This window comes from Mastomys coucha, unplaced genomic scaffold (assembly GCF_008632895.1).
Source record: "Mastomys coucha isolate ucsf_1 unplaced genomic scaffold, UCSF_Mcou_1 pScaffold21, whole genome shotgun sequence".
Lineage (NCBI taxonomy): Eukaryota > Metazoa > Chordata > Mammalia > Rodentia > Muridae > Mastomys > Mastomys coucha.
This window is the reverse complement of record NW_022196904.1, coordinates 81,491,018-81,512,584: the sequence shown is the minus strand read 5'-3', so window position 1 is coordinate 81,512,584 and position 21,567 is coordinate 81,491,018. Positions and strand designations below refer to the sequence as shown.

The window sequence follows — 21,567 nt, the reverse complement described above, 5'->3', positions numbered from 1 at the left end:
TTCTGTGATGTATCAAATTGGTTTGTGTGTGTTTCCTATACCATTGAGATGTTACAAGGATAGTGAACAATATTCAGAAATGATTTATAACCATATACACATACACACACACTGTACATATAAAATATAATAAAAGATTTATATAACTAAATTCAAAATACCAAATTTGTATGCTACTAGAGTACTTATTTTATTACTTTATTGGTAATCTTTATCTTTTTATGGTTCTGGAGCTTGAACTCAGAGACTCTCAGCAGATGATATACCACTAAGCCATAGTTTAAGGCCTATACTCTTACATTTGTTTTTTGTAGGTAAAGTCTCAACTCTGTAGTCCAGGCTGTCCAGACCTCAAACTGTATAGTCTATGCTCATCTTAACCTCTCAAGTGCTGGGATTATAGATGTGAGCTACAATCCCCAGCTGTTTGGTTTCTTTGTTCCCTTTGATGACTTTTGTAATATACTTTGAACTGAGCTATAACCTTACTCAAAAATGATGGCAAAACAGGATGGTTACTTGAAGTTCATATTGCTGCATATTTTTTCTTTGCTTCTTTTTTTTTTTCAAGACATGGTCTTGTTAGCATAACTCAGGATGGCTTTAAATTTGCAGTTCTCTTGCCTCAGCTGCCAAGTTTCTACTCCTGGGATTATAGTTATGTGCAATTATACCTGGCTCAAACAGGTGGAAAAAAGCCAAGGTTAGGAATTCTGACTTCAGCTTTGCTAACTAGCAGCTATCTCTTTGTGAAATAAGGAAAAACACTCCCAGGGTAAAGTGACTTACATAGATAGCATAAACACATACAATTTCTTTATACTTTAAGGAAGTCTCCCCTCAGTGCTCCCACCCCCACAGTTTCTCTGTGTAATCCTGGCTGTTCTGAAACTGTAGACCACACTACCCTCAAACTCAGAGTCCTACCTGAATGCTCTTTCTCACTTAGAGGAAGTTTTGTTTTTGTTTGTTTGTTTGTTCGTTTGTTTTGGTTTTTTGAGACAGGGTGTCTTCTGTGTAGCCCTGGCTGTCCTGGAACTCACTCTGTAGATGAAGCTGGCCTCGAACTCGGAAATCCGCCTGTCTCTGCCTCCCAAGTGCTGGGATTAAAGGCATGTGCCACCACCACCTGGCAGGAAGTTTTAACCTAGTCTCATTTCCTTATAACTCTGAAACAGAAGCTATTAAAGTTTGTGGAAGTACAACAGTTGTAAAGCATTATTATTACTGACCTGGTCCTTAGGACATTTGTATGTGATTTGTATGTTATAGAATGTGATTAGAAATTTATAGAAAGAATGTTTTTACAATTAACATTTATCTTAAAGGTTCTGACTGGTGTTGCTCAGCCCGTACCGTTTGGCCAAGGACAACAGTTTTTACCAGTTCATCCACAGAATCCTGGTACTTTTATTCAAAATCCTTCAGGTATGTACTTTTGAACTGTATGATATTTTCAAGATATAACTTTATTCAATATCTGTTAGTTTAGAAAATGGCATTTTTGAGAGTTTGTGTTCAATTTATAGAAATTTAATATGACTGAAGTGTTTTTATCCTCTGAGTTTATGTTGTTGACCTATGGTCATGCAAACCTTGTTTTACAGCTAGAGATGACTAAATTGGACATACATAGTGTAATCAAGAGGGAAGGAAAAATCTGTTGAGGTTGGCTAGAGGAATAATTTTGTGATATGGTGAAGAAAACTATAAATTGCAGAAACTTTAGTTGGTATTTGTAGCTTTTTTTGAGTGTGTGCTATGATCCAATAAACATAAATATGGGTGGATACCCCCTCATAAAATGATTAGTTTGAAAGTTTTTTCTTTTTTTTTTTTTTTGGTTTTTTTTTTTTTCGAGACAGGGTTTCTCTGTGCAGCCCTGGCTGTCCTGGAACTCACTCTGTAGACCAGGCTGGCCTCGAACTCAGAAATCCGCCTGCCTCTACCTCCCAAGTGCTGGGATTAAAGGCGTGCGCCACCACCGCCCGGCCGTTTGAAAGTTTTTAATGGGTGGATGAATAGAAAAATTCTTAATTTCTTAGCCAGGTCTCCCGATAGGAATGTTTTGTTATTTTAGAGTGAATCATAACTAATAATGAATTTTAAAATTAATTTTACTTTGTGGTAGATGGGAAATATATATTTGTGTGTGTGTGCATATATATATGTGTGTGTGTATGTATATATATATAATAAAATACTGCTGTGATACTTGAGTACAGTACTTACCCAGCATGCATGAAGCCCTGGGTTCAAGCCAAACAATACAAAAGAAAAGGAAACATTTCTGAGCTGTTTCAGAAGCATCCTTTTAGGGCTAGAGAGTAGCTTGCTCATAGATCACTTGCCTAGCATGTACAGAGCCTTGACTTCTATCCCAAGCACCTGGACCACAAATAAAACTTTCCCAAATAAAAGACACAAAAACAAAAAAACCCAACCCCCTCCAAACAAACAATACTTTTAACATAATACTGTTACTGACTTCACAAAGTTTTAAAGAATTGTCATAACTTACAAACTAGGGGGATTTTAATGAAGCTACATTTTATGAATTAGTTCTTGAAATTCTGTCAGTTTGAATTTAATACATATTCTTTTAATTTCTAGATGTGTAATTAGGGTTAGTTAGCAAAATCCCCTCTCCCCTCCATTGCATAGTTGTGGCTGGGTCAAGCATAAAATTATATAAAACTAAAAATTTATAAAAACTATAAATTGGAGAAACTTTAGTTGGTATTTGTAGCTTTTTTGAGTGTGTGCTATGATCCAGTAAACATACATACGGGGGGGATACCATTTCCTCATTTGAAAGTTTTTAATGAGTGGATGAATAGAAAAAAAATCCTAATTTCTTAGTGTTGTCCTCTATAAAAGGAGATAGAAGTGTCAGTATTTCTTGGAAGAAATAACAATTTCTTAAAAGTTAAAATAAAATGAGATGTGTAAAAGTAAGTTTTATATGCCATATGAATATCTTTTTCTTTAGTAACTACTTTTTCATGTTGAATAAAGAATTCGCTGGGGATGTAGAGATGGCATAGAATTTAAGAATATATACCACTTTTGTAGAGGACCTATGTTTAGGTCCCAATACCCACATCAGGTAGTTAATAACCTATAGCTTGAGTTACAGGGAGATCCAGTTCCTCTGGTCTCTATGGGTACTTGGGCATGTATACACATATCTTTATACACACGTGTACACACATATACAGACACACACAATGTACTGGGCCTCTATGGGCACTTTTACTTATACACAAGTGCCTACATACATACAAATACAATAATATCCTTGGGAAAAAGTTTGTCATGTTGAGGTTAATGACATAAGGTTTTAGGAACTATATACTTTTTTCTGGTTTTTAGAATGTTGCGTTTTATATATATAAAATCATGTAAGAGCTTTGTTGCAGACAAAATGACAGTTTGTTCTCTGGGTTGGGAATCAAAAAGTATGAAGTATTATCAGGAAGCTGTCTTTCAGATTCTCTTAATATTCTTTAATTGAAAGTAAAAAAAAAAGTCCTCCTGTAGTTCTATTCTTGTTCATTTGTTGCATTGCATGCAAGGCTTTGTGATAGGAGGAATTTAGTAAGGTTCATCTTTTAAAGAACTTTTACTGTGACAGATATTCTCTGCCCCCATAAGTACTATATATTGTGTCAGATAACACCTCATTGCCTTATAAATACTATTTATTTAACCCTCATGTCAACCTCGGGCAGGAACTATTATTCCTCTTTTACAAGCAGAAAAAATTTAGGCCTCAGTATGCAACTACTTCATGTCTCCCAATCAGAAAGTAGAATTTCTAGCTAAAATTCCAGGAAGTAGTATCATAATGTTCTTTATCACTGTAGAACTTGGATACTTCCAAACAAATGAGTGACTAATTATCCCTCTTAGACATACATATAAATATCTCATTCTAATGGAATACAAATGTTAAACTTGTGTAAATGCCATTGTAAATGATTAAATATTGAGGCAAACTTATTCCTGCATTCAGATATTTGAAGACAGTTTTATATATAAATATGTATATGTATATACATATATGTATATATAGAATGCATATACATGTATGTATATATATATATAATTATATATATGTGTGTGTATATATAAATATATGTATGTATATATATACACACACTGTGTTGGATGTATCTAAAAGTAGGACTATTATGGATACAAGTTGGTTCTGCCATTTAGTGGAACCGTTAATAGCTTAGAATTTTTTCCTGGAGGTGTAGGCAGATAGTTACCACGAAAATATTGTTTACTTTTTACATAGAGTCTCACTATGTAGTCCTTGCTGGACTGTAACTTATGTAGACTGGGCTGGCCGCTGCCTGCTTCTGCTTCCTGAGTGCTGGGGTTTAAGAGGATGTACCACCATGCCTGATAAAATACACTGTTTAAAATGGTGCTAGAACCCAAATTAGGGGATTTGAGTTTGCTAGGTAAGCACTTTTCTGCCAAGTTGCTGTCCTTGTTTTTACCAATGAGTTAAAGGATTAGTTATTAGCATAGTGCTAGCAAAATAAGTGGGGTTTGAGAAGATTGTTGTCTTACTCAATTTGTTAAAGCTTTGGTAAAATTGACAGTGCTTAGCAATGGTTTGAATTCCTTTGCAAGGCTAGCTCAATAAATATCAGGGCTAGGTGTCCTATGCTTGAGGGCTCATACCCTTTCATAAACCATTTCTCTGGTTTATCATGCCAGGGAGCAACAGTCAGCAGTACTACAGCATTGGCTTTGGTCTTTTTAAAGAGATGCTTCACTATTTAATCCTTGGAGAACTACTTTTTGAGGTGGTTAGATCAGGGCAAGCAAAATAGAAAGGTGGAAATTGGTCTTAGACACGGTGCTGTATGCATAGAAGGCTCATAAGGCTTATTGTTCTTTGAATCCTGCTTTTATTTGGAGTGAAAATAAAGTGGTAAAGTAACAGGTAATACCAACTTTAAAAATGTAAATAAAATTATTTAAATATATTAAATACTTAAAATAACTTAATAAGTTTGGTAATTTAAAATTTAAATAATTTTAGCTTAAATAATTAAATATTTTTAAAATAAACTTGACAATTTAATAAATAAGTTATATAGAGAGATATATAAAAAAGCAAAAAGAAAAGAAAACCTAAGCTATTTAAATAATTAAACCTATCATTAAAAAGATTTGTTGTTGGTGGAATATTTTGAAGAAAGCTGTAACTTTGAAGAAATACTTAGTATGATATGAATTTTTTTTTTTAAAGGTGGTCTTCCTAAGGCATATCCTGATAATCATCTTAGTCAGGTGGATGTAAATGAATTGTTTTCAAAACTGCTAAAAACAGGAATTCTCAAATTGTCACAGCCTGATTCAGCTACAGCACGTAAGTATGGCTGTATACTTATATACACAAAGCTTAATTAAGTCTGAGATACTATTATTATGGGGTTATATTATAATAAGTTACTGTAAAGTTCTATTCTTGAGTAAATTAGTATACCTTTTGGTGTCTTTTGAAAAACAAGTGTAATTTTTTATAATGAGAATGTTGACAATTTCAAAAGATTGAACTATCTTCCTGGCCCACTGTTTTAGTTAACATTACTATAAATACCATGTACTGATTTTTACTAGTCCATCTATTAATTTGGTGTTTGTAAATAATTTAAATGTTGAGGAAACAAGATTTTAAATTTTTTTAGGTTCTTTTGCCAGTTAAACATCATATCAACCATGTCAAACATACTTAATACTAGCTAGATTTCTGTATGCTTGTAACCAGTGTTTTACTATAAAGAACATAACAGAATATAGTACTGAAAAATGAATCTTCTCAACTGCAGAGGTAAATGAGGCTATTGCTCAGCCTCCCCCTGAAGAGGAGGAGGATCAGAATGAAGATCAAGATGTTCCAGATCTTACTAATTTCACAATTGAAGAATTGAAGCAGTATGTGATGTTTTAATGTGCATTGTTTCTGTCCTTGTGTGTGTGAGTGGACGTACATGCATGTTACTGTGTTTGTGTAGGCTAGAGGGCAAGTTTTGGGAGTTGATTCTCTCCTTCCATTATGGTTTCTGGGGGTTGAGCTTGTACCATCAAGCTTTTGTAACAAGTACTTTTATCTGTGACAATCATTCAGATAACTGGCTTGAATCCTACCTTTTATCTGCTTCTCAAGTTTAAATATTACATACTAATAGTTATTAATGCCATTATTTCATATTTTTTTATATTTTCTATTATCATTTTCTTCTTTCTTGAGATGTCTTGTTAGCCTGAGCTGAACTCTGAATATTGGGATTACAAACATGAGCCATCATGCTCTATTTCTAGTTAGCAAGGAAAACTGTAAGTAGAACGTAAACATTAGGGGCTAGAGAGATGACTCAATGGTTAACAGCACATACTGTTTTTCCAGAATCCTGAGTTGGATTCCAAACATCCACATCAGGTGGTTCATAACCTCCAGCTCCATGGGATCTGACATCTCTAAGTACATGTAAACATACATGCACAATCTTTAAATAATTTTCTAGTTCTTGTTAAGCATACTATTACTTATAACTTAGTACATGTAAACATACATGCACAATCTTTAAATAATTTTCTAGTTCTTGTTAAGCATACTATTACTTATAACTTTTAACTATTCTTTAAACTGAAATAGGACATTTGAGTTATTCAAAATATTAATATTGTAGGGAGATGAAATCTCTTGCCATATCTTTTCTACTAATCATGGCTTCTCTATATGGATAGTAACTACATACTAAGCAGTTGAATTGCTATTGCCTTGTTAGCCTATAGCGTTAACTCCATTTTTAGCCAAAAGAGAAGTAACCAAGGCAAATTTATAAATAAGAAAATAGGATCCATGTTTTACACTTAACTAAAGCTAAAGTAAAAAGGATCAGTAACAAAGTAATTTTTACATAGATAATTCTGGTTTTATTTCTGTTAAGATATAGAAAACTTAAGTATTTTGTTTTTAGTCACTGTCATGTCTTAAAAAGACTTTTTTTTTTCTTCTTTGAAATAGACGTTATGACAGTGTTATAAACCGGCTGTACACTGGGATTCAGTGTTACTCTTGTGGAATGAGGTTTACAACATCCCAGACAGATGTTTATGCAGATCACTTGGACTGGCATTATCGGCAAAATAGAACTGAGAAAGATGTTAGCAGAAAAGTCACTCATAGACGTTGGTACTACAGTCTAACAGTAAGTAATCCATATGCCTCTGAGTTATCTAGATGTCAGTTATACTCTGAAGTATGTGTTTAAATAATTGCTGAAAGTTAATGTGAACTTTCTGAATAAAACTTTATCCATGGAATATAGATCTTTGGTTTTTAGATTTATGATTATTTTGTGTATGAACATCTTTCCTGCACTTCCAGCTCCATGAGATCTGATACCTCTAGCTTCCTTGGAGCACCCGTACTTATAAGTCTTAAAAATAAGTAAATTTCTGATTTTGGAGTTCGAGGCCAGCCTGGTCTACAGAGTGAGTTCCAGGACAGCCAGGGCTACAGGTTTTCGACACAGGGAAACCCTGTCTCAAAAAGCAAAAAACAAAAACCAAAAAAACCAAAACAAAAAAGTAAATTTCTAATTTTTTTTTTTTTGCTTAGTATTTGTTGGAACTTTTAGCTGTTCTTTAAAGTAGAATGCACTTATGCATATAGTGTTTGAGGAGGCCAAAAGAGGATGTTGGATCACTTGGAACTGAAGTTAACAGATGGTTGTGAGCTACCATGTTAGTGGAACTGAATCATAGTCCCACAAGAGCAATAAATGCTCCTAACAGCTGAGCCATCTCTCCAGTTCCAAAATAAATATAAATGAAAAGTTGTGAAGTTTATCTTAAAGTACTGGTATCTTAGAATAGGAAATTAGTATTAAGATCCCAGTCACTGCCTGATTTGGTAGCTTGTAATCTTAGTAAGTGGAAGGCTAAGGCACAAGGAATATTGCCAGTAGGCCAAACGTGGCTACATGAATGATGGCTGGGTTACATATTAGGACCCTGTCAGAAAGAAAAAAAAGTTAGTTATAGGGCTCAAAGAAAGCAAGTATATTAAAGTAACATCAGAGCATATTGTATGAAAATGTACCCATAAAAGTGTGGACAGAAATGAACATAATCTTTTATATCAATTCCTCTTAAGGATTGGATAGAATTTGAAGAAATAGCTGATCTGGAAGAACGTGCAAAAAGCCAGTTTTTTGAAAAGGTTCATGAAGAGGTTGTCCTTAAAACTCAGGAGGCTGCTAAAGAAAAGGAGTTCCAAAGTGTACCTGCTGGACCAGCTGGAGCAGTTGAGGTAATAGAATGGTGTTTGAATTCCCTGTCTTTGGCAGTGTTCCTCACATCCTTTTTTAAGTCCTAAACACTTAACGTTTTATCCCTGGCATGGGTAGCACTCTGGATCAGGGTTCAAGGGTTGGATGCCAGCCTAGAGTACATGAGACAGTGTTGTAAGCAAATATAAAAAGATTTCTTGTAAGCTTTTTAAGGAAAAAAAACAAAAACAAAATCTTCGTTGTTTCATGACCAATTTGGGTGTGATGCTACCAGTGACTTCCTAACAGTGAAATGTTATTAACCTTTTTTGTAAAAGGCTGGAACAATCCATAAAACTTCAATATTTACTGGACATTCCTTAAAATTCTATATTTTTTAAATTTCTTACTCAAAAGGTTTTTATTTTAATGAACAATGTGAATTTCATTTTATATGATTCTATTTTAGAGTTGTGAAATCTGTCAAGAACAATTTGAACAGTACTGGGATGAAGAGGAGGAAGAATGGCACTTAAAAAATGCTATTAGAGTAGATGGAAAGGTAATTTGCAGTTCTTTATTTTATAAGAAAGTGTTCATGATCATGTTTTGTTAGAGTAACACCCTTTTAAAGTTGATTCATAATCCTTTCTGGGTTTGGTTTGTAAAAAAGATAGTGTGGACTTTAGTGTTTCCATAAGCAGGATTCTGGCAACCGTATGAGGTTGATGCTAGACTCAACTAGAATTTCTGTCTAACTATACTGTATTTCACGATCAGAACTGTTATTCTATTCTCTTGAGAATAAAGCTAGACATTGTAAGTCTACAAAGCCAAGTTTAAAAAAGAAATTTTTCATTTAAGTTAGATAAGGTTAAAAGTTTAGATTTTACTAATTTTTTTGATCAAGTAAATCTTATCCTGTGATTTAGAAGTAAATCAGAATAATATAAATAAGCATGTATGTAATAGCTATTTTTTCCCTCTTCAGATTTACCATCCATCATGTTATGAAGATTATCAAAATGTAAGTTCTTTTTGGGTATTGTATATTTTTACTTTAATAAATTTTATTTTTTTAAAGTTAGTAGATTGTTTATTAAATATTGGCATTAGATAGTCTCTGATGTACATTGATTTATCACTGATAAAATACAAATTAAAATTTTTGGTAATGTTTTTATATTTCTTGCTTTGTTTACTTGAATCTTTTTAACTTTTATTGGACCACTAGGCATAGCAAAGTAGAAAACTAAACAGAGGGATTACAATGGGCATACATTTCTAGGGCTCTGTAAAGAACTCATTTTTTTTCTTATGTTTTATCTAGTCACTTAGGAGAGGAATGATATTTTGAGATTTGTTAGGCTTGTTGGTGGCACATACCTTTTATCATAGTACTTGAGAGGCAGGAGGATCTTTAGAATTTGAGATCAGCCTGGTCTACACAGTGAATTCCAGGATAGCCAGGACGACATAGCTACACTGTAAATAAATAAAAATATTTGTGTCTGTACTTTCATTCAACTTGCATGTACAATGCAAGTTGAATATGTGTCATAAGACACATGTGGAGGTCAGAGGACAACCTTGGGTGTTAGTCCTTAACCTTTCATGAGTCTCTTTTGTTTTGTGATTATACCAAGCTAGGTGTTCTACAAGTTTGCAGGGATTCTCTTATGTAGCCAAATTTTATGTGTGTTCTAGAGATTTGAACTTAGGCCCTTACACTTGCATGGTAAACTTTCTTTTTATCCACTGAGTCATCTTCCTAACTCTAATAATATACTTTAAATGATGACCTTTATTGGCAACATACCAGTCTAGTAGCCCTAGAAATCCAATTAAAGCTGTACCTTGACTTTTCTAAACCAGTAGAACATGTTTGTTATTCATGACACTGATTTGATACAGATTTTAATACATATTTAGGTGACTAGAAGACGGGTGTTTCCTAGAGTATTTTTTGATGCAGGGATTTAAAAAAAAATCCCCAAAGACTACAGGATTGCCCTCTGTATTATAACAATTAACTCTTGAAGCCTCTTTGACTTCCTTTAGTGGTATCAATATTAATGAACTTTCTTGCTGAGTACATACTCAACAGTGTTATTAGCTTAACTGAATGTGATAGTCCTTTGAACTCTTACAAAACTGTTACTTAATATGATTTGAACCTTCATTAGTACTTATAGGGATTTTCATTTTGTAGACATCTTCATTTGATTGTACACCATCTCCCAGCAAGACACCAGTTGAAAACCCTTTGAACATTATGTTGAACATTGTCAAAAACGAATTGCAAGAACCCTGTGAAAGTCCCAAAGTTAAGGAAGAACAAATTGATGCTCCACCAGCTTGTTCAGAAGAAAGTGTAGCAACATCCACTGAAATTAAAACAGAAAGTGATACAGTTGAGTCAGTTTAAATAAAATGAGAAACGTATGCTTTTCTTTTTTTTAACAAAAGCTGCTGTTGGATCTAGGTGAAGAATTTTTTTTATGTATATATAGACATATCTATATTAATTGTCTAGCTGTGGCAGGGCCTTCAGCTATCATTTGGTTAATAAATACATTTTAGTATTTGCATTTCCTACTGCCTGCACAGTTTCAGGTGCTTGTTGTGTGAAAGTTCTGTAGATGAGTGCAAATGTAACAAAATGAAATTGTATATGTACAAATGTACAATTTTCACTTGTGAACTGTAAATTATAAATAAAAAATATTTTTGCTATCCATGGAGTGTAATATTTATGCACACCATCAAATAAAGACAGTGTTTCTATACTTTTATTGGGCAAGAATGGAACTGAACAGCAATCTTAACATGATGGTTCTTTTTTTCTAGTAGCTTCCTGGGACTTAGAGCAGCAAAGTTTAAACTTTGTTCAAATAGAAACAAAGTTCAAATAGAAAAGCAAGATTAAAAAAACAAAAAGGACATATGTGCTTACATATAGATATGTACCTCCAGCTAGAATCATCCACAATGTCCACTTTTGGAAAGTATGTAATGAAACAGTAACACTTATTCTTAAACTTGGACACTGATGCCATCAAGCAACTAACATATATTTAAGTACTAAAAGTGATTTTTCTTTTTAGAAAATATTTTTAAAATTGTCAATTTAATGCAGATGAACACATTTCTATTTTAAGTTACAGGGATTCTGTATAAGAATGTTCATATGAAAAACATGGTTAACTTTTTTCTTTGTTGGTTTTGATTAGATGGATAACATGAGATGTTAATATTCATACATGTAATAAATTGAATGATGAACAATCTTTGTTTGTATTTCTTGAGTGACCTTAGAATGTGACCCTTACGTTTTATGTGTGTTTTCAAACATGAGTGCAGTGCCAGTTATGAGCCATACTCCCAGATATGATATTCTTCTGTTTATAGAAGATAAAGACATGGTACATATACAGTATTAAAACTTGTGATGTTTTTGGTGAGAGTTGGAAGGCTTTCTTCATGTGATTTCTTTGGTTATAGCACTAAAGGGTACTCTGGTTTATGAATAAAATTTAGCAACTCCAAAAGTACAATGTGAAACCTGGTTTTGTCTTACTTTATAAAATAAGCCATATATTAACACTGAAACAAGCATTATCAAAAAGTATTGGAGAATTTTAAAGGAATAATTTACAGAGATGGTGTTATACTATAACTAAGAATGAAATAGACATTGTTAGGCTTATCACTAGAGAGTTAGGCTTGAAACAGTTTAAAAGTTCTTTTTTTTGTTTTGTTTTAAATGTGTTTGTGCATTACTGGTGAACCTGGTACTCAAGGAAGCTAGAAAAGGGCATTAGGTCCAGTGGAACTGGAGTTACAGCCAGTAGTGAGTTGTGTGTGGACACTGAGATCCAGACTTTGTTTTTTTTTTTCTGCAACAGCAGCCTGTGTTCTAACTGTTGAGCTCTCTACAGCCCTTATTTCAAAAATTTACATATGGTTAAGCCTTAGTAATTTTTAAGAGACTAAATCAGTTTCATGTTCACAGTAAGGAGTATGTATTATAATGATTCTGAGGCAGTACTAGACATTTTAAATGAAAGCAATGTCCTGTATTTATCAAGTTTTTCCTCAACAAGTGATTAACAATTTTTAAAGAGATTACCAGATGTTAATCTAAAAGTCAGAGTTGGAGAGATGGCTCAACAGTTAAGAGTACTGGCTGTTCTTCCACAGGATCCCAGTTTGATTCACAACACAACACACCTCAATTTCTATTTACAGATCCAGGGGATCCTTCTTGTCTTCAAGGGTATCAGGCACACACAAAGTAAATTTTCATGCAAGAAGAAAGACCAAACTTCTGTATACACTAAAAACCAAAACCTTAACATTAATAGTTTCCATTCAGCACCAAACTATAAATGCATAACAGGACAGTACAACTGATGGTATACATGAACACTGCCATGGAAGAATTGTACCATCCAATAATGTAGGCCACATTTCCTGGTGCATACCCTTTATCTTGCAAAACCACTGATAATTACTACCAAATACTTAGAAGGGGACAAAGAAAGAGTCCTTAGATAAGAAAATACAGGTAGGTGGGAAGATAAGAAAGAGAATTACCTAAAGGAGAAGAAAATGTTGGTAGGTTAAGTCACAAAAATCGTAATTAAGGCATACATGGGCCAGACATGCATTAATCTCAGTACTTGGGAGGCAGAGCCTGCAGGATCTCTTATGAATTCAAGGCCAGTAAAGGCCAGTGGGATCCTGTCTCAAAATGCAAAATTGTACATGGATATAATACGGGTACCTAGGCTAGGTAAAACTCTGATTGTGTTGACAGGAAGTAGGAAGACACGTAAGAGCTACTACTGAAATTAAACTTAGTTGACATGGGTTTAAGTCAAAGATAGAAGCATATTAGAGGCTTTACTGCTGAAATCTACAAAGAATAGTATTGTTTCTAGGACAACTAATGATATTTATGTTTCAAACTGAGAAGTTTCTATTTCTCATTTTCTCCTTGTAAGAGGCCAATAAAGTCTTATAAGATAGAATATGTTCTGAACCAAAAGTTGTAAGTTTTGGAGCTAAAGAAATAGTTAGCAGTTAAGAGCACTTGATTTTCTTGCAAAGAACCTGGTTTCATATGTGTGGATCACAAGTTCTTTTGGCCTCTGCAGTCACCAGGCAAACAAGTGATGTACATATACATGAGGCATTCACACACAAAACCTTTAAAAAAAAGTTGAAAAACTTGAGGCCACATAAAAATACTTTATCTTCTAAAAGTGGGTTGTAGGCTGATTTTACAATGTAATTTTTTAATGTAAAGCTTCTGAACTTGGTTGTTGTGGAAAACACAGAGGGATCACACTAAATTCTGATGGGAAGGAACATGTATTATGTGAATGGCTTAAAGAGAATTCTACTTAAGTTTTCACTGAGTGGCTGGCATACTTTGTCAAAGTACATTAAAAGGTTAATACAAATTACTCAGGAAATTATAACGAGGCATCTAACTATGCTTTCAAAGAGGAGATAAACTGACCAGGTGTGGTGTAATCCCAGTCCTTCTTAGACAAAGGCAGGGAAATTCACAAGTTAAAGGCTGGCCTAGGCTACATAGACCTGATCTCAGTGTCTCGAGACTGTACAGTGGTAGAACATTTTCTGTGTATAAGGCCCTGGGTTTGGGCTACAAAATGAGAAAATGGGCAGGCAGGGGGTCAATTTGTGGGTCAGAGAGATGATCCAGCAGGTATAGCTACTGATTGCAAAATCTTTATGAGCTGAGTTTAATACCAAAGAACCACGTGGTGTAACAACTTCCCTAAGTCATTCTCTGACTTTGACATGAGCATGGCAACGTATGATTCTCTCCTCTATTCACATAATGTAAAATTAAGGAAAAACAGGTGCCTTCAATTCATATGATGGTAGTTTTCTGTAATTCAAAACTGTCAATTTCTTGAGGTAATATGTTCTACAGCAAAGAAGTAAATCATTACCCATAGGATGTCAATGCAAAGGACGGTCTTTGAGGAATGCATGGGCAGAAAAGGGTGCAATGGCATGGTCCTAGCTACTGAGATAGGAAATCACTTGAGCCTAGGAGTTTGGGCAAAATAGTGAGACTCTTATTTTGAAAGTAAACAAGTTTATGGAGCACAAGAGGACAAAGGACTAGAAATGGTTGTTAAAACTTAATTTGCCCTGAGCTGGCCCCACTCCCTCTAGAATCAGGCCTAGATCTGACTTGTGGGAGATTGGCTTGTCTTCTCTCACTTTAGAAAAACAGGTGGGAGTTAGAGACGGCTCCGCAGTTAAGAGCACTAGTGGCTCTTGAGAACTCTGGTTTGAAGCCCAGCACCAGAATGGCAACTCACAACTGTACTCTAAACCCTAGAGTTTCAATTGTTTCATCTGGCCTCTTGAGGGCACCAGGTACAAATGCACAAGCCAAAAAATTCCATATTAAAAAAAAGTTAAAAACCAATTAAAAATAAAACAAACCAGGTGTGGACAACTCACCATTTCTAATTAGTTATAGTTCCCTATCTGAAAATAATTCCTAGTCTCTGGAATGTTGATATGACCTCTTCAGTACGAACTCATCATTCTCCAATTGAGAATCTGCTTTTACTGTCAACTTACCTTGAAATCCTATGGAATCCAATTTTTTTATCTTGTTTTATTAGAATTGCTGTATCAGTGATGTTGCCAAAACCACTGTGCTTTTCCTGAGCTTCTTAATCATGGACCATTACTTTCAAAACTATCTTCTGCTTTACATGATAGCTCATGTTTTTATTTGCTTCTATAATCTTTATACTAAAAAATTTTAATTATAAGCCTCCTTCCATGTCTCTTTTTGTGCTCTACAATATAATAATATAATTAACTTGGTATAGGTTATTTCCAAACTTGAAATTCTTTTAAGAGCAATTTTTAATAAGTACATGCATTTTCTGTTTTCCTCAATTGCCTATGTATTATAACCACATGAATGCCTGTAGACTGCACTTCTACCACAATTTTTTATATTTTTCACCCTTTTAATAAAAAAGTCCTTACATTTCGTGTGTGTGTACCTCATTTGAGGATGGGTGCATATGTGGCACATGTGTGCAAAGGTCAGCTTGCTCTCACCATTATGTGGGCTTTCAGGCATCCAGTTCAGGTCCTCAATCCCTTTTTACAGGCTGAGCCATCTTGTCTCTGCACCATTTTATAAATGTAGTAAAACCTAGCCATTCTTTTATGGATGCATTTACTTTAACTGCAAAGTATTACAATGGCTATAGTATCTGAGCAAGATATTTAGGAGGCTTTATATAGTTACTGGTTCATAGGTAATGAATTTTAAATTCATTAAAAATTTGAATTATGGTTATGTTTAGCTTAGTATGTAGCAAGTATTCTGTCCTTTTTATTCTGGTAGTATTTCTCAAGGACAGATTTCTTTGAGATATTCTTTTATGATTTTATAGTTCTTGAGCCAGTTTTTGGGTATCTGTATTTCCCTAGATTATTCAAGTCCATTTTCCAAATTTGTGTAGGTTATGTAAAAGAATTAATTTTTGATGTTTCTAAAGACCTGTATATAACACATTCCCCTTATTTCTAATACGGCTTTCCTTCCTTTTCTTTCTCAGATTTGTGGTGTCTACTGTGTAGGCTTCTCTATTTGATATAGCATAACCCAGTAGAGCCTTTACTACTTGAAGTAGCTATAAGCACTGTGTTAATCTGGAGTTAAACACAGCAGGTTCCAGATCCCCAACGCCTACTAATGCCATCCTGATCAGATGTGAACTGTTCTTCATCTGTAAGAAAGAAACACAATATAGATTAGCTTTGAAATTACTTGCAAATCAGTTATGATAGGCACTGGTTCATGTATGTAATTCAGTAAATACTTGTCCCACAAAAGGTCTCTGTTTTCCCAATTCTAAAGAGAGAGAGAAAAAAAAAAACCATCAGACTGGAATGACTGACTAATCCCATATCCCCTTCAAATAGTAAAAACAAACACAAAAAAACCCAAAAAACAAAAAATAGTTCACTAGTCTGATGATCAGATCAATCTACGAACTCCACAACAAGATAGCTGCTGAGCAGCCCTTCCCATGAAGTAAATATTCTAGATTTCAGGAACCAATGCCAAAGACAGAATGTTTATGGCCCACAAGTTTCATCTCCTTATGAGGGGGTGAGAACCAGGATGACTATAATGTGATCCAATAAAAGCTGTGAGAAATCAGGTTTTGATGAGGGGAATATGGAAAAAAAAAAAGATGTAGTAGGAATTGTCACACAAGCACTTACTACTTACTGTGTATCCCCAAAACAATCAACTTTGATGTTTTTTAAAATATACAGAATGAAAACAAATACTGTCAACAAAGTTTTAGTGATAAGAAAACTCATACAAAGCACTGAATCCAAGCGTCAGTTACTACTTAAAAGGCTATGTTAAAAAAAGATCGATTTACTTCGAGAGAAGGTACATTGTTAGGAATTTTCCAAATTTGTTCAGAGAACGTAAATGAAGAAGACAGAGTAGTTTCTTGAGGGCAAACTACATATTTAAAGGCAGAGAAATGAAAAAATTGCTTTCCTCCAACTCAATTACTCCTAAAGGGAGAAAGCGTGGGGGCAATGCCAGCATGCAAAACTACAACCAAAAAACCCACCTGAGAAGTACAAGCAATATGGACGCTGCTTACCAGTTTTTGTATTGCTCAGCGGTTAGCACAAAACTCGATGCTTATATTCGCAAAAATAGAGTGGAAGAATACATCTTGAGCAATGTTGGAGAGAAAGGTTTAGTTCAGTTAGTAATAATGTTACAGTGAAAGAAATGTTGCATTTAAAGTAGGAGCACTGGAGTGTCTTTTGGCTAACGACTGCTGTTTTTAGAACTTACCCGCTGTTCTGTCTTAGCAAACTAATGGTATCTTGAGTGTAAACCTAAACCTGTAAGCTGAGTTTGATACCTATCAAGCGAACATCCAAGAGCCCGACATGAAGCACACAACAATGACAGGGACTGCACCTGCTACCGACCCCATAGGGATTTTTTTTTCTGTTTGCGAAGCCATGGGGTCAAAATAGATTTTCTATCAAACCAGCGTTGAAATAGTATACCAGGCTTGCCAAGGACGAAAAGGCCCCTGAGGCGCGGCACACAGGTCAGCTCCGCGAACCGCAGTCCTGGGACCTCCATTTGGGGGCGATACCCATGACAAGGGGTTCCAGAAACAAGACTCGGAAGAATCTTGTGAGACTGAGCAAACAAAACCAAAAAACAAAAAAAACCCACCGAAAACCACTCGGTACCAGGGTAGCGCGGCTTTCCACAGGCGAAGCCCCGAAAAAGGTGAAAGGAAGGAAGCGGGAAGTGACGCCTGCATAAAGGATACGGAAGTGACCGCACGCCGGAAGTGTACTCGTTTCCAAGGTGACTGCCACGCCGCCACGCCCTCCAGGCTGCGGGAACTTAGACGCTGGAAAACGACTCTGAGAAGAGCGTTTCCGCCGAAGGCGGTCGCCGTCACAACCACCCGCGGGCCTGGGAGACCGGAGACTGCGGCCTCCGCGCCAGCCGCCGCGCATGTGCGATCCGCGGCCCGCACGGGTACCTCGGCTCCGGGTCTAGGGAGAAGGTCGTGGAAGAGCGGGCATTCTGTTGCCATAACCCTAGGGAAAGAAACCTAGAAGGAGGGGACCGTCTCACCAAGATCTCTTTGGCAGGGGTAGGTGAGGACGGCGGCTTTTCCCCAAGGGACTCGAGAAAACCCAGTGAAGACCTAGGGCAGCACCGCTGCGTCTCTCAGGAGAGAATTAGGGAACTGGATGGCCACCAGCAGAGCAGTCCATGGCTGGCTGTGAGGGGCGACAGCGACCAACGCAGTAGCGACGCGAGCCTAGGTGAAGTTGCTAGTTCGCGTCCCTGCGACTCGAGGGCAGCCATCAGGAAAGACGCCTGGGTGGACGTCCATAAAACCCAAGGTCCCCGAACCAGTGACTCCGGGGACCTAGGCAGCGACGATCGCAGCGGTTCTTGGGAAGGAACAAGTGTGGATGGCAGCCGCTGCCTCAGTAGTTCTTGGGAAGGAGTAAGCGATGACAGGGGCTATGAGGCCAGAGACTCCTCTAGGGTGAGCATCAGCGAACACTCCAGCCGCAGCCTCTGTAGCTTCTGGGAGAGAGAAAGCGAAGACGATTCCCGTTTTAGGGGCTCTTGGGAGAGAACAGAGGGTTGTGGGCCCCGCTCCAGCGACGAGGAGTCCGGTTCTGGCTGCAGTGGTCCATGCAGGGGAGCAAGTGAAGACCAGCTCAGCAGCAGGGACCTGGGCTCCACTCCTCCCCAGAGTCCAAGTCCGAGGACGAAGGATCACACCATGCCTGGTGTTGCTAATCCAGGCCCCTCCATGTCCTCTAGACAGACTGCAGACTCAAGTGAGTCACAGTCTTCTGCTGTCATCCCTTGTTTAGCCCACAACATTTTTCGTATTTAAAGGGCATTCGCCTGAGGCCCTCCTGGCCTTTTTGTTTTATTGTCACGCCGCTTTTCCTCTTTACTTCCACTGATTCCAAAGGCTTCTCATCTGTCTCCGTGTTCCTTTATTTGAGCTTTCCCTCTTGTACATCATTTGTCTGTCAGACATTTTACTCAGATCAGACATCATTTGTTAAATATTATGGACCTTTGTAAATTCTGTTTGACAATGTGGCGGTGACAAATTAGAGACATCAAAGTTTTAAGTTTTCATTATTTCAGAGTTCCCTTTACTGGCTTACTCTGTTTCTTCATCTTTTTCTTACCTTCTTTTTCTTGAGGGTGTTGTGTGACCAAACTTTTCCTGGGGAGACCCAGATAGGGATCCCACTCACCCCCAATAAGCATCCCAACAGACCAAAGTACTGGGTAACACCAGTCCAACTTGGTGAACCAATGAGCTTTATTGGGGTCACTTGGTGGAATATGGGTGAGGGGTTACTTAAAAGAGCACAAATGGGGCTGGTGAGATGGCTCAGCGGGTAAGAGCACTGACGCCTCTTCTGAAGGTCCTGAATTCAAATCACAGCAACCACATGGTGGCTCACAACCACCTGTAATGAGATCTGATGCACAGTGTGTTTATGTATAATTATATATATATATATATATATATATATATATATATATATATATATATATATATATATATATATGAGCATAATGACAGCTGTGTCACCAAAACTCCTCCCAGCATGGGTGACAGCTCAGAAAAGCTAGGAAACCTGGAGCACACTGAACAGCCAGCTGGCAGGAAGCTCAACAGGTTGGAAACTGTCTTTTCTAGGTGAGTCAGTTGAGCTAAACCTCTTCCAAGAAGCTGGTCTCAGAGACTCTTTGCAGCTTTTTCACTCAGAGATTTTTTCTTTTTCAGCTCAGCATTGGGAAAGGGGAAGGAAAGAATATTAAGAGCTGGAGAAAGGGTAAAGTGTTGTGTAACAGTTGTGTCCCAGGATTAAAGGATTCTATGCTGCAGGAAGCTCCTTAAGCTGGAAGGTAAACCACTTAAAATAGCTTTAAGAAGTCCCTGGAACTGATCAGATTCACTAGGCCCCTCCCCGACAGAGTAAACCAATAAAATTTGAGAGTCAGTCTGAGGTAAAAGGAAGCTGAACTGCAAAGAATGTTCTTAAGACAAGCTGAGCTGCTGACCTGTGGGTAGCTCCTATTGCTTTTACTATCTTTTCCTCACTCTTTCAATTTCCCATGGTTCCAAGCTCATGAATCCCAAGAAGGGCTTTTGATTGTGGATCCACTTTGTACTCTATTTCCTTCTTTTTCCATAAGATTTTGAGCCCTAAACCTTAAGAAGCATCAAGCCAACACCTTTACTTCATTCTCTTGTTTATTTTACTTGTCAAATCAGAGACTAACATGGAGGATGTTAGCCACATATCCCTTTCTTGTTGCAATTGCTCCTTTACAGAAACAAGTTCCTACTTGGCTGACACCCAAGATGCATTTTTTTAAAGATATATTTGTTTTTTTATTTATATGAGTACACTGTAGCTGTCTTCAGACACACCAGAAGAGGGTATCAGATCCCATTACAGATGGTTGTGAGCCACCATGTGGTTGCTGGGATTTGAACTCAGGACCTCTGGCAGAACAGTCAGTGCTCTTAACCACTGAGCCATCTCTCCAGCCCCCAAGATGCATTTCTAACTACACACAAAAGAGCCCAACCTCTGCTGTGCTTGCTGACAATCTTCACCCCTGTGTTTTAATCTCAAGGACTTGCAAATTTTCCCATAAACTTTTAACTTTTTGTAGCATTTCTATGTCCCTCATCGAGCAGGCTTGGCAACCCATACTGTGTAGACAAAGGCCAAAGTCCTGAGATTCCTCCCATAGACACTGCTAATCCTAATGGTTCAGCCTTAGTTGCATGTCTCAGGACCATAGCAAGAAACATATAACTGCTGTGACAGCACAGAGGCATACTACCATGCACCATACAGGAAAGGACCACTCTATTGACATTTCCTCTCCAGGTGCTCATCCTTCTTAGCCTTAGTTGCATGCCATGGGACCCATAGCCAGGACAATGCACTTACTCTTCCCTACCTCATCTCTGCTTGTGGTGTGTCCCTGTTTGGATACCAGTCCTTTGTATCTTGGCTTCCGTTTTGTATAAGAGGGACTTCTCTTCATGTTGGATTATGATTGGGACAGGTAAAGCAGAAATAAACCGTTTCCTCCCCAAGCTTTTGCTTATGGTGTTTCATCACAGTAATAGGGACCCTAACTATGACACAGCCTGGGCAAGTCATTTGATTTATCACTTCTAGCAGTTTCTGACTTTCAGTAGTATTTGTAAACTGAATTCAACTATATTTCTCTGTATATGCTTGTCTCTCTACATTTAGGATGTCAGTTTGACCTGAGACTTTAGTTGTCTGGTAGGACCAAGAAAAGTTAATGTCCTTCTTTCCTTTCTTCCTCTTCTTTTCCCTCTTCCTCTCTTCCTTCTCCTCGTCCTCCTCCTTCCATTTTCTTTTTTCATTTTATATGTATGAGTGTTTTCCCTGCATGTGTGTAATTGAACCACATGCACACCTGGTGCCCATGAAAGCCAGAGGATCCCCTGGAACTGGAATTACTGATGGCTGTGAGCCACCATATGGGTGCTGGGAATTGAATCTTGGTTCTCTGCAAGAGCAGTCAGTGCTCTTAACCACTAAGCCGTCTCTCTAGTCCCTCCCCTCCCCTCCCCTC

General features: G+C 37.0%; 2 protein-coding genes and 1 long non-coding RNA gene across 6 annotated transcripts in view; 2 read left to right on the top strand and 1 right to left on the bottom strand.

Annotated features, from left to right (window-relative positions):
* The window catches only part of Pcf11 (PCF11 cleavage and polyadenylation factor subunit), a 25,941-nt gene extending 14,350 nt beyond the window's left edge, over nt 1–11,591 (top strand). For both annotated transcript variants that reach the window (XM_031387371.1, XM_031387372.1), the window contains exons 9-16: nt 1,329–1,428; nt 5,276–5,395; nt 5,856–5,961; nt 7,055–7,238; nt 8,189–8,344; nt 8,773–8,865; nt 9,295–9,330; nt 10,516–11,591. In XM_031387371.1, coding sequence (XP_031243231.1) covers nt 1,329–1,428; nt 5,276–5,395; nt 5,856–5,961; nt 7,055–7,238; nt 8,189–8,344; nt 8,773–8,865; nt 9,295–9,330; nt 10,516–10,731 — 1,011 coding nt within the window. In that variant the 3' untranslated portion in view covers nt 10,732–11,591. The remainder of the gene's footprint in view (nt 1–1,328; nt 1,429–5,275; nt 5,396–5,855; nt 5,962–7,054; nt 7,239–8,188; nt 8,345–8,772; nt 8,866–9,294; nt 9,331–10,515) is intronic.
* Nucleotides 11,592–11,696: 105 nt separating this feature from the next.
* LOC116102571 lies at nt 11,697–17,673 on the bottom strand. The gene is made up of 2 exons (XR_004123227.1): nt 17,611–17,673; nt 11,697–17,088 (listed from the first exon to the last, which is right to left on the bottom strand). It is a non-coding gene; the product is annotated as an uncharacterized LOC116102571 (long non-coding RNA).
* Nucleotides 17,674–17,796: 123 nt separating this feature from the next.
* Ankrd42 (ankyrin repeat domain 42) overlaps nt 17,797–21,567 on the top strand; it is a 102,112-nt gene continuing 98,341 nt past the window's right edge. For all 3 annotated transcript variants that reach the window (XM_031387374.1, XM_031387375.1, XM_031387373.1), the window contains exon 1: nt 17,797–18,749. In XM_031387374.1, coding sequence (XP_031243234.1) covers nt 18,692–18,749 — 58 coding nt within the window. In that variant the 5' untranslated portion in view covers nt 17,797–18,691. The remainder of the gene's footprint in view (nt 18,750–21,567) is intronic.